The sequence below is a fragment of the Mytilus edulis genome, chromosome 9 (assembly GCF_963676685.1).
Source record: "Mytilus edulis chromosome 9, xbMytEdul2.2, whole genome shotgun sequence".
NCBI classification, from domain to species: domain Eukaryota; kingdom Metazoa; phylum Mollusca; class Bivalvia; order Mytilida; family Mytilidae; genus Mytilus; species Mytilus edulis.
In genome coordinates, this window is record NC_092352.1 from 86,222,957 (window position 1) to 86,235,443 (window position 12,487).

The 12,487-nt window shown below is 31.4% G+C and overlaps 1 protein-coding gene across 9 annotated transcripts in view; it reads left to right on the plus strand.

The window, feature by feature from the left end:
- LOC139489267 (pro-neuregulin-1, membrane-bound isoform-like) overlaps positions 1 to 9,957 on the plus strand; it is a 60,209-nt gene extending 50,252 nt beyond the window's left edge. For 8 of the 9 annotated variants that reach the window (XM_071275521.1, XM_071275523.1, XM_071275525.1 and 5 more), the window contains 3 exons: positions 1,854 to 1,956; positions 6,440 to 6,599; positions 8,725 to 9,794. In XM_071275521.1, the coding sequence (XP_071131622.1) occupies positions 1,854 to 1,956; positions 6,440 to 6,599; positions 8,725 to 9,531 (1,070 nt within the window). In that variant the 3' untranslated portion in view covers positions 9,532 to 9,794. Of the gene's footprint in view, positions 1 to 1,853; positions 1,957 to 6,439; positions 6,600 to 8,724 lie in introns of all 9 variants that reach the window. The other variant, XM_071275524.1, reaches the window with a different exon arrangement.
- The last annotated feature ends 2,530 nt before the right edge of the window (positions 9,958 to 12,487 follow it).

Below are 12,487 nucleotides of genomic sequence, written 5' to 3' on the forward strand. Positions count from 1 at the left end.
TATAAAATCTTTTCATTTTGTTAGGATTTTTAGTAAAATACTCTAAATTACTTCAAATAGTAGTAAAACTCCAATTTTCAATTCATACAAGATTTAATTTGGCGACTTTTTTCCTTTTCTAAGTTTTTCAATGACTAATCTTTTCTAGAGTATTTTGGGATGGACTTAACTAAGATTTAATTCATAACATGTGCAGTTGTGCATTTTTAGATTTTTTCAAAGGTCAGTTAATTTCAAGAGCAATAGGAAACATAAAATTCATGTTCTTGTGTCAAAAGACAAGTTTTAATTAAAAAAGCATGCAACCCATGCCGGAATATAATTGATTAATTTAATTTAACTTCTAAATTAGAAACTAAGTTTGAGGTTGAAAAAAATTCCATGAACATTGTTTAAACTTGGGTGGGCAACAGGCCAATCATTATCAAATACAACTTTCGTCAAAACTTTATGTAAGGGGATATTTTTGTTCAAATGATAAAGGGATAAAGAAGAAAAGAAAATTCACACTATAAACTTTGGTAACCATTAAAGTCTGGTTACTCTGGTATAGTTAAGGCCAATGAAAACTTTTAGAAGCAAAAGCTTTAGCAATCCAATAAAGGAAGTGGGATTTTGATTTCTAAATGTTAATTTCAAGGTCATTTTACCCCAAAAAATCTCCCCATATAATTTAGATTTAGGATTTAAAAAGTTATACATGTTGTTGAGTAGATGTTTAGAATTAAATAAAGTAAGTTGACTTAAAAACTCATTCATCCTGTTAAAGCCAATGTTATAGGACTTTTTGTGTTCATTGTCGAAGTATTTAAGTTATAATTTAATAATTTAATAGTTTGTAGTTACCGTTATCAAAGATGGTTCGTTGTCATCAACACTATACTACAGAAGGTGAAATCATTGATATTAAATTAATATCTTATTATATCTGTATATATAATCAGAAACTTCTCTCATATATATATATAACTTTTGTTTCCATAGAAACTTTTCAACTTTTACCAATATCTTGTGTTAAAGTGGTACACTGGAGATTTGAAGGGACGTTTATAGTTCAAATATTTTTCAATTTCTATACATCTTTTTGTAATCTGTGTGAGCTATGAATATCATCTTTATGTTGTTGGTGTATACATATTGTGTTGAATACCTTGTATCACTTTATAATACAACTGCACAGAAAACCAGGTGAACAGAAAACCAGGTGAAGGAAAAGTTGAAATGTTAAACATTGCTTTGATTTAGCAGCGCTTGTGTGCAAAAATTAGATTGAATGAAATTTATCAAGCACATTAAAAAGATTAGTATGTAAAAATATGTGTAAATGTAGATCATACCTGTCAGAAAATTGTACATAAAGAAAACGATAAAATCAGTGACTGATAAGTTCTGTTAATTCTCAAAATTTTGAAATTTTGATGATAAAATAAAATAAAATAAAATAAAAAATGAGCAGAGAAAAAATAAAGTTTAAAAAAAAAAATAGTTCTGATCTTGTACATATTATAGAAACTCTTGAAGTCTAATTCTGACACATGAAATTTATTCAATTTTTCAAATAATGAATTAGACAGTATATTTATAATTATAATGAAAAAAACGTTAGAGATCAGAGATAGAGGACCTGTCTAAATACAAGCATTGGACAGTATCTTAAACAAAAAAACAACTATTATACAGTAATGTTAGATAATAAAATATCATGTTATTGTGCTATTTGGATTTGATTAAAAAAATAAGTCATTTGATAGTGTTTTTTGAAAAATATATAAATTGCTTTGTATAGAATTATTTAAAAAAAATACTGGACCTGATCATGAAAAGAGAATACAATGTATTTATTTCTATTTCAGACCAGAAAGCTTTGGAGAACGATCGCAGATTAACTATAATTGGTATTGTTATTGGTATCTTAGTCTTTGTCTGTATCTGCATCGCTTCATATCTACTTGCCAAGTAAGTACTGGTTTATTATATACACAGGGGTCAAGGCCAGGGTGGGGGTTCAAGGTCATTAGGTGTAATTGGTATCTTAGTCTTTGTTTGTATCTGCATCGCTTCATATCTACTTGCCAAGTAAGTACTGGTATATTATATACAATGGGGTCAAGGCTAGGGTGGGGGTTCAAGGACATTAGGTGTTATTGGTATCTTAGTCTTTGTTTGTATCTGCATCGCTTCATATCTACTTGCCAAGTAAGTACTGGTATATTATATACAATGGGGTCAAGGCCAGGGTGGGGGTTCAAGGTCATTAGGTGTTATTGGTATCTTAGTCTTTGTTTGTATCTGCATCGCTTCATATCTACTTGCCAAGTAAGTACTGGTATATTATATACAATGGGGTCAAGGCTAGGGTGGGGGTTCAAGGACATTAGGTGTTATTGGTATCTTAGTCTTTGTTTGTATCTGCATTGCTTCATATCTACTTGCCAAGTAAGTACTGGTATATTATATACAATGGGGTCAAGGCTAGGGTGGGGGTTCAAGGACATAAGGTGTTATTGGTATCTTAGTCTTTGTTTGTATCTGCATTGCTTCATATCTACTTGCCAAGTAAGTACTGGTATATTATATACAATGGGGTCAAGGCTAGGGTGGGGGTTCAAGGTCATTAGGTGTTATTGGTATCTTAGTCTTTGTTTGTATCTGCATTGCTTCATATCTACTTGCCAAGTAAGTACTGGTATATTATATACAATGGGGTCAAGGCTAGGGTGGGGGTTCAAGGACATTAGGTGTTATTGGTATCTTAGTCTTTGTTTGTATCTGCATCGCTTCATATCTACTTGCCAAGTAAGTACTGGTATATTATATACAATGGGGTCAAGGCTAGGGTGGGGGTTCAAGGACATTAGGTGTTATTGGTATCTTAGTCTTTGTTTGTATCTGCATCGCTTCATATCTACTTGCCAAGTAAGTACTGGTATATTATATACAATGGGGTCAAGGCTAGGGTGGGGGTTCAAGGACATTAGGTGTTATTGGTATCTTAGTCTTTGTTTGTATCTGCATCGCTTCATATCTACTTGCCAAGTAAGTACTGGTATATTATATACAATGGGGTCAAGGCTAGGGTGGGGGTTCAAGGACATTAGGTGTTATTGGTATCTTAGTCTTTGTTTGTATCTGCATTGCTTCATATCTACTTGCCAAGTAAGTACTGGTTTATTATATACACAGGGGTCAAGAGGGTGAGGGGTTATATACACAGGGGTCATGTGGGTGAGGGTTCAAGGTCATTAGGTGTAATTGGTATCTTAGTCTTTGTTTGTATCTGCATCGCTTCATATCTACTTGCCAAGTAAGTATGAGTATATTATAAACACAGGTGTCAATGGAGTGGGATTAGAAGACATAAGATTTTAGAAATTTAGAGATATTGTAGATACTGTATAGACAATCATTTGGTATCAAGTATTTTGAGGTAAAGATGCATTTTTTTGTCATTTGGTTACAGTCTCAGACATATCTAGCATCTACTAATGAGCAAAGCAATAAGTCCAAAACATTTATTATATATATATATATGAAGACAAATAAAAAGTCATTGAAAAAATAGAGACAGAAAATCTTCTTCAAGGAACCCATTATAATGCTTTAGGAAATAAGTATTATCTCCTGTTGTCTACACTAAGTCACTATGTTTTTAGAGGGGTATAGTAGATTTTCAGATAATAGGGATACATATGAGATAGCATATAATTGTACAGGGTCTAAAATAAAGAGAGACATTAATTGCAGAGAGTGACCCAGTACATTAGAAATTATAAACACTGGAAAGAGTCCTTTATTCAGAGAAAAATGCATTTTTAATACTAATGGTCCGAGACCACAATTGTCGTCCCTTGATTTTCGTTGTTCACGAATATAAAATTAGTGCTGACAGTGGGTTACTTGCCAATGTTTTTTATACCCCTTTCAAATTTATTTCTCCATGTTTTATGCCTCAAATTGCAAGTAGGGGGTGAAATTACACTGTAATAATATTTGGGTCCAGAATTGTAAAGGAAAGTAGTGATTTGGTCGAGCTGAAAAAGGTTAAAAATTAGCACTTCGGAAGCTGTCAAAAGATTTCAAGACACCCTAAACATAAAATTGTCCATATTTTCAGTTAGAGCCTATGAATTTTTCTAAAATTTTTCTATAATTTGTCCCAAAAGTAGTACAACACACTGTAAAAATTTAATTGAGAAAGTGCAGGTGGAATTTTTTAAATTTTCATTTATGTTCTAAAAGAAATGCACTACGAAATAATTGTGGTCTCCGACCTACCGTAATGGACATTAATTCATGATTGAGTTAAAATATTCATTGCCCTCTTTATTTGACCTTTTTATGTCATTGTAAAACATAAGAATGTTAAATGGCTTTTAATAAAGTCTCATTAAATGTTGAATCTCCATTTTCAGCCAGAAAAGTCGAATTGTTTAAGAAAAATAATGTATGGTTAACCTACATGATTTTACATATTGTGAAATCTTATGCTATATAAATTTAATTTCCCAGACAGCTATAGGGCATATCTGTAAATATACAGATTCTTTTGAATCTATAAACATTTATCTGAAGTTTTAGTGTCAGAATGTAGGATTTCTCTATGAATGGTAGGCGTGTGTTACCGTCTAAGATTATCTTAGTTATGGTGTACAGAAAATGAGCTCTGGATTTTTCAAAGGCTTTTTATGCCCCACCTACGATAGTAGAGGGGCATTATGTTTTCTGGTCTGTGCGTCCGTTCGTTCGTCCGTTCGTCCGTCCGTCCGTCCGTCTGTCCCGCCTCAGGTTAAAGTTTTTGGTCAAGGTAGTTTTTGATGAAGTTGAAGTCCAATCGACTTCAAACTTGGTACACATGTTCCCTGTGATATGATCTTTCTAATTTTAATGCCAAATTAGAGATTTTACTCTACTTTCACGGTCCAATGAGCATAGAAAATGATAGTGCGGGTGGGGCATTCGTGTACTGAGGACACATTCTTGTTTTATATATATAATATTTGACTCTTTCTGGTTTAAATCAGAAATTTATGGGGATGCCCACCCTAGAAAATTGCGGTTTCTTTCAAATTTCATTGATATTAAAACCTGGATAAGTCAGATCAATGGATCTTTCAATGGTTACCTCTCATGGATATTTCAGCATGTAAAACATGAAGAAATTTGTTTTTTTTCTCAAAAAAAAAAAGAATTTGTAGGGCACCATTTTCTCTGACTTGAATGAATTTGTTTTACAATAGGACAGTTTGTATCAATGAATATCATAGAATTATGCTTTTTAAAATTGATGTTCAAGGTCAGCTTGATTTTGTTGTTCATTCATTTAATATAAAGACCATCTATGAACAATTAAGTTGAAAAAGGACAATAAATGAAAGTAATACTTTATATGTTTCCTACTTCCAAAGACCTGATCTTGATTAACCATTATCAGTAACACTTAGAGCAGAATATTTGAAATCCAGCGCAGTATAAAAATATGAATATATGAGGAGCTAATTATTTCCAATAGGGAATAAAAGTGACTTATATTTGATACATGGCTATTAAATAACAGTATTTCTCAGAAATGTTGTCATATTCAGTACACTGTATAGGGATTAACGCAGATTTACTAAACTTTAAACTTATGTTTAAAATATTATATCGTAATTTATTGCATACTTATGGTATATGATTTTTATACCCCCGTTTTGAAAAAAAGGGGGTATACTGTTTTACCTCTGTCTGTCCTTCTGTCAGTCTGTCAGCCCATCAGTCCATCAGTCCGTCAGTCCGTCAGTCTGTCAGTCAGTCAATCCGTCCCATGAATATTTTTCGTCACATTTTTCTCAGGAACTACACTACCAGGATTTCTGATATTTGGTTTCAGACTTGATATAAGTCAGCTATACCGTGTGATGCGTTTTCAGATTCATCACTCGACAACTTCCTGTTTACCGAACACTTGTATTATTTTACCAATGATAACCAAGTTGAAAATTTTTGTCACATTTTTCTCAGGAACTACAATACAAGGATTTCTGAAATTTGGTTTCAGGGTTTATATAAGTCTGATACTGTGTGATGCGTTTTCAGATTCATCACTCAACAACTTCCTGTTTACCGAACACTTGTATGATTTTACATATGATAGCCAAGTTGAAAATTTTCGTCACATTTTTCTCAGGAATTACTATACAAGGATTTCTGAAATTTGGTTTCAGGATTTATACAAGTCAGCTATACCGTGTAATGCGTTTTTAGATTCATCACTCAACAACTTCCTGTTTACCGAACACTTGCATATTTTTACACTATTAAAATTATCCAATTGCGGCGGGGGTATCATCAGTGAGCAGTAGCTTGCAGTTTCACTTGTTTTTCATAAATACATGTATAAAAATTTTCGTAATCCAATTGCTAATGTTTTTTATAGTGATATTTTTATTTTGTATTACAGGAGAAGAAGAAATAGATTCTTCCGAAGGCAGGCAGAAAAGAGGCAGCAAAATAATCAAACTAAAAACATTCCACCTTCGTACAGCAAACTACCTAGTCTAGATGAAGTCTCAGAGATTTCAAAGTTCAAACTATATGAACGTGTTACCATGAATCACAGGGTGAGATTATATATATATATGTTGGTTGCATGGGTTAAAACAGTCCACTGTGTTGCAATAATTAGGGGTTGAATATTAACAGGACTCACTCACAGTACATTAAGTTGAGAATGGAAATGGGGAATGTGTCAAAGAGACAATAACCCAACCAAACAGCAGAAAATATCCAAAGGCCACCAATGGGTCTTCAACACAGCAAGAAAATCCCACACCCTGAGGGGTGCTTCAGCTGGCCCCTAAACAAAAATGTATACAAGTTCAGTGAAAATATGTTAAGGACTAAGTCAAGCACTCAATTAAGCATGTACAAAAAGCTAAAAAGGCCACATAGGTCACAAAATAGTTGTTATTTGAAGTTTGTTTCTTCAGAAATTCAGGAATTCTGTCTATAAAACCAATGCTAAATATGGGTTTTTACATGGCTGTCTTTAATGTTTAAATACACAGACATGTTAGGTTGGAATTAAGATTGTAAATCTGATGCCTCATGTAGAGAGAGAGAGAGCTAGAACAACTCTTTGATAGGTCCATAGGCCACCCATACAGAAATTGCTAACAAAAGCACAAAAGCATGTGAAGCACATGAGATGCAAGTAAGAATTGTATGCAAATCAGGTTGCTCATATGTGCAGTTTGGTAGTTCATATGTGCCCACAAAAATCTAACATAATGTTCACATGTGCAATTCAAACCTCAGGTGAGCTTTTATCATCCATGTTAGTTTTATGTTAGTTTTGTACTTTGAAAAGTTTTTCCATTCTTCTAACCATTCAAAACTAACCTACATCATTGCTCATATGAGCTTTTTCAAAATGACATGCCCAGTCATGTACTTCCTGTAAATTCAAATTCATGAAAAGCATGCAATAAATGGAGGTAGATGGATATGGAAAATGTTAAGTCCTATATTGTGCTATTTGAAGAAAGGCATTGTTGAAATCTGATACAACTAGTGTGGCTGTGGTTAATTATTTGTAAGTTATCATTTCTATTTCATTATTTTCATTTTTGTGTCAGATTTTGAAATATATTACAATTTTAAGTCCTTTATGGGAATATATACAGGTTGCTTCAAAATAAGTTCTACATATATAAAGATTTTCCTTTTTAAACTTTTTGAAAAACAGTACTTATTAATCAAAGACATTCATTGTGTACTAAACTTGCAAGTCCCTCTATTAGTTTTATAATGTAATGTTATGTTTTTAGTCATGATCATGATAATGGTTTAAATAAAAAAAAAAAAAATGATATGAAAATCATAATTAACTGACAATAATTAAAGAATAACTCTTTTAACATGATGTATCAGTTATTTTATTTTCAACTGAATTATTTAAGATTTTTATTTAAATTTGAAAAATATTCCTTTTTTTAAAGCAGCCATTTTGTTTTGGTCAACTATAATATTCACGTGTGCAACATGTGAGCAACTGCTCATATGAGCAATCTAATAAAATGCACATGTGAAACAAAAGCTCATATGAGCAGTTGCACGTGAGGTTTTTAACATGCAAATTAGGTTAGTTTCATATGTGCAATTTTTTTGCTCACAAAATGCTCACCTAATTTGCAAGTTAAAAAACTTGTGTGCAATCATGTTAGTTACTAACGTGAGCATCTTATGTGCAACATGTTAGCACTTTTTGGTAAGGGCATTCCAAAATCTATTGAACCCTGTGTTTCACTGGCCATTCAAATTGTCTCCCTTCATCTTAGATGACCAAGTTTGCTGAGCTTTTCTATTGGTTTTATTGTCTATTTGATGTCATCTTAAATATGCTCAAATATTTGTCACTGGTCATTTGAACAAACCACAATAAATAAATACATTTGTACATGAAAAATACTGCTTATTTATTATTATTGACCAGTTTATATATAGGTACCATATGAGGAATATATAATTATGAGGTTAATTTATGCTGTTTTCTTTTCTCTTTAAAATGAAATAGCAAAACATATTTTTTCCAAATAAATAGTTGTTTCATTGTAACAGTATTTATAAAAGTAATCTCAATGACGATCTAAAATGTTTTAATTGCTTCTTTAATACCTTTTATATAACATACACCATGATAAAAGGTTTGAAAAAGTTCGAATAAAATATTGATTAATTTTGTAGGAGACCCAGACGGATGAAACAAGTTTCGTTACTCCCAACCCACATACAAACTTGAATCTGTATCTCAATCCAATGGACAATGAGGATTTTCTAAGGAATGCAGGTCCAAGACGTAATTCTCGTTCAAGGTTGTCAGGTATATCAGATGGTCGAAGAAGTCAGCCAAACACTGGCTCTGAAAATCATGAAAATCGGAATAGTTCTAATAATAATATGACAAGCATTGAACCAGTTATAAAAAATGAGAAGGAATTAATGGCATATAAAAAACCAAAGGTCCCTAAATTTAGTGAAGGCGATTTAAGTAGTGATGAAGAACAAATTAAAAATTCATTGCCATCCCTTCACATCAGTGAAGAGGACCAATCAAGTGCACCTTTAGTGAGGAAGTCTAACCAATCAAGTGTTCCTTCTATGGAGTTATCTCCAGACTCTTCTCCCAAGAGAGATAGTCCAGTCGGAGTACACAATCCTGTGGTAGTTTATACTCCGACCAGTAACAGTGAAGATAACTCTGAAATCTCTTCATCAAGTGAGTGTTCATCATGGAGTAAAGAGGAACTCAGACATTTGAATAAAAGTAGAAATTCAGAATCTAACATTCATAATGATAGTAATTATTCATGGAATGAAAGAGGTTCACCTGAACTGGTCAGAAAGACAAATCGACGTAGAAGTTCAAATGATTTAAGAAAGAATTCAATTACTAATCAGAATGAAATGTATTCTCATTTAGCCACCAGTGGTGCCAATTTTCACATCTATGATCTACGCGATGACGACATACCTAATTCAATACCAGTGTGATTCTTGGACATTTTCATTTTCGTAGGGCACAACAAAACAACAGTATTTAAATATTCTTTAATTCCAAGCAATGTATCAAAAAATCATTAAGACATATAGTACTTAAGCATGTTATGGCCAATTATATCAGGGTTATGATTTCATTTGTACATTTCATTTATTATACTTTGATGTTTTTAAGTTGATTACTTCAATGTTTCCAGTATACTTTGTAAAACATTAATAAATTAAGTTTTAAATTTGTGAGAAAAAAGAAAAAAAAATTGGGGGTGGGTGGGTGGTTGGGGGATAAAATATTGACTTATTTTGGTAGAAGAATTGTGTTTAGATAGAAACCTACAAAAATTACCCCAAAAAAATGAAAATTTCTTAACTTTTGTACATAGCAGTGTTTTGTATGAAAATCCCATTTCACTATCTACAGGGGCGGATCCAGCCATTTTAAAAAGGGGGGGGGGGGGGTTCCAACCCCCGGAACCCCCCCTCATGATCCGTGCCTGATCTAAGTACCTAACTATTCTAAAAAATATTTGATGAGATAACAGCAGAAACTCATAATTTTTTGTTGGTCAGTCATAACATTTTCTTTGATAAAAGAAAACTGCAAATGAATTTGAGTGATGTAAGAGTGGAGAGTATAAGGAAATCAACATTTAGGGACCAAATATTTGTTTTAGTATTTCATTGTTATTATTATTAACAATATAGAATGATTTTCTTTCAAGTATATTAATGAATGACTTAAGATTTTTTAAAACAAAAAAATGATTGTTCTTTTTAATAAGTTTATGTTTGCTTTTTTCCGACCTATATTAATCATAGAAAGTGTTCATTTAAAAATACATACAGGGTTCATTCATTATCGTAATTATATCTGGCAGTTACTAAGCCAAACCAATTTAATATTAATTTCAAAAACCAATTGTTGAGTCAAAATTTATGTAATTGATAAACTTTTCTTCTGAATCACCTACATTTTTTAAGATATGAATAAATGTCACTAAGTTACTTGTATTAATAGAAAATTACACAGAACGAGTGCTCTTCTTATTTTTGAAATAAGTCTTTGGCCTGTCTTGATGCTAAATGATTTTTGGATAATAAAAAGTGACCCTTCAATCGTGTCCATCTGTTATAAAAAAACTGAAAAAAATTTAACATATTGCTTTGATTTGATCTGATTATCATAATCTGCAACATATCTTGAAGAAGTCTACAAATTCTTTCCAATCATGACAGGATTATATATATCACTGACCAATGGTCAAACATAGTCACTTTAAATTTTGTTCTTTATATTAATTTTAAGTTATTCCCCCTTGAAAGCCATACTTTATTTTTTTTTTCAAACTATGTTAGTGGATATCTATTGTTATCGTGTTTGTTTCTTTAAGATTATTGTGTTTTTATTGTAATAAAAATAAAGCTGAACAAATACACTGTACTTGTATATTTGCAATATGTGTTTGTTTGTTAGTTATCAAAGTACCGGTAATATATTTACATGCAATGTGACATTTGTATAACATTTAAATATCACATATTTTTTCTTTGTGAAACACTTTAGAAATTATAACTGTACTATAGTGACTTTTATTAGAAAATATTGTCCATTTTATTAAATGGATATTTTAAGGAACTTTTAGTCTTAAAAAAAGCACCATTTATGTAATCTACATGCAATTTTAAAAGTACATTTGCTAAGGTATTCAACAAAAGCATTTTCATTGATCATAAAGGAGATAATATACTTGATCTTCCAGAAATCCATCAAAATCTCATTAATTTTAACATGAAATATTATATTATTTCATTTTTTCATTAAAATTTTGTGAGCATGACTTTTTCTAAAAGAATTCATAAACATTAATAATTACATTTAGTTAATTGAAGTAATTAATGTTGAATTATAATATGATATTAATGAAAGCTAAATTGGTTTTTGCTACTTTTGATTTCTTTATTCCAAATTAAGAAAGACAAATGCTTATAAAAAAGAAGAACAAAGTGCTAGAATTCTGTCCCATTATGAAGTTCAGAAAAAAATAGAAATTGATTGCGATTAAAATCTAGTGCTTTTTATAAATAAAAATCCAGCAACCCTCATGAGAATGTTATGGCTTTATTATATTTAGAGCTTCTTTTCATATATGAACCTGCATTTGGCATTTTGTTCTTAACCAAAAAAGAATAAGAATAAGATAAAGATTGTACATGGCCTCCTTATATTTTTTTTTCTGCTGGAAGTGTACTTCATCTATTTAATGTTTGTTTTTACTCTAGAGGATTATTGAATATTGATTTTTTATAACATACATATTTACTGTCACTTTGTGGAATTATGAATTATTGAAAAGAGTATATTTGATAGCAGAGAGTGTCTGCAATTGTTATTTAATATTTGATATATAAAATCAACATTAGATATTCTCACAAGGTCATATGAAAGGTTGTGGGGGAGCCACTTACTATGTTATGTGTGTTAGGGAAGAGTCGCTGAAATGGATCACTATTTTAAGCTTCTTGAATATATGATGAGGTCAAGAAATTAAGATGAAATATATGACAAGGTTACTGATTGAGTCATAATTAACTATCTGAAACTATAATTCAAATGCAATCAGCAGAACAAAAACCGTCAGTCTTTGATGCATCAGAAAGTTGTCAAATCTTAATTAACTCTTGAAATAGTATGATCTTGATAGCTGAAGGTGGTATGTTGCTTGTCAACAATACAACATTTATGTTAGAGTGTATCTTTTTGTTATTAAAAAACATGGAAGGGTTAGGTACTGGATTTATCTATAATTTGTACATTTTACCTTTGATCTTACTGCCATATATTTAAAAGATCATGGACAAGACTAGAGACTCTAAAATATTGGGCAATGACGTTAGTATAAGTGCAGCAATGTCACACTCAAGTTTATCCCCTAAGGTTTGCTTGATAGTCTTG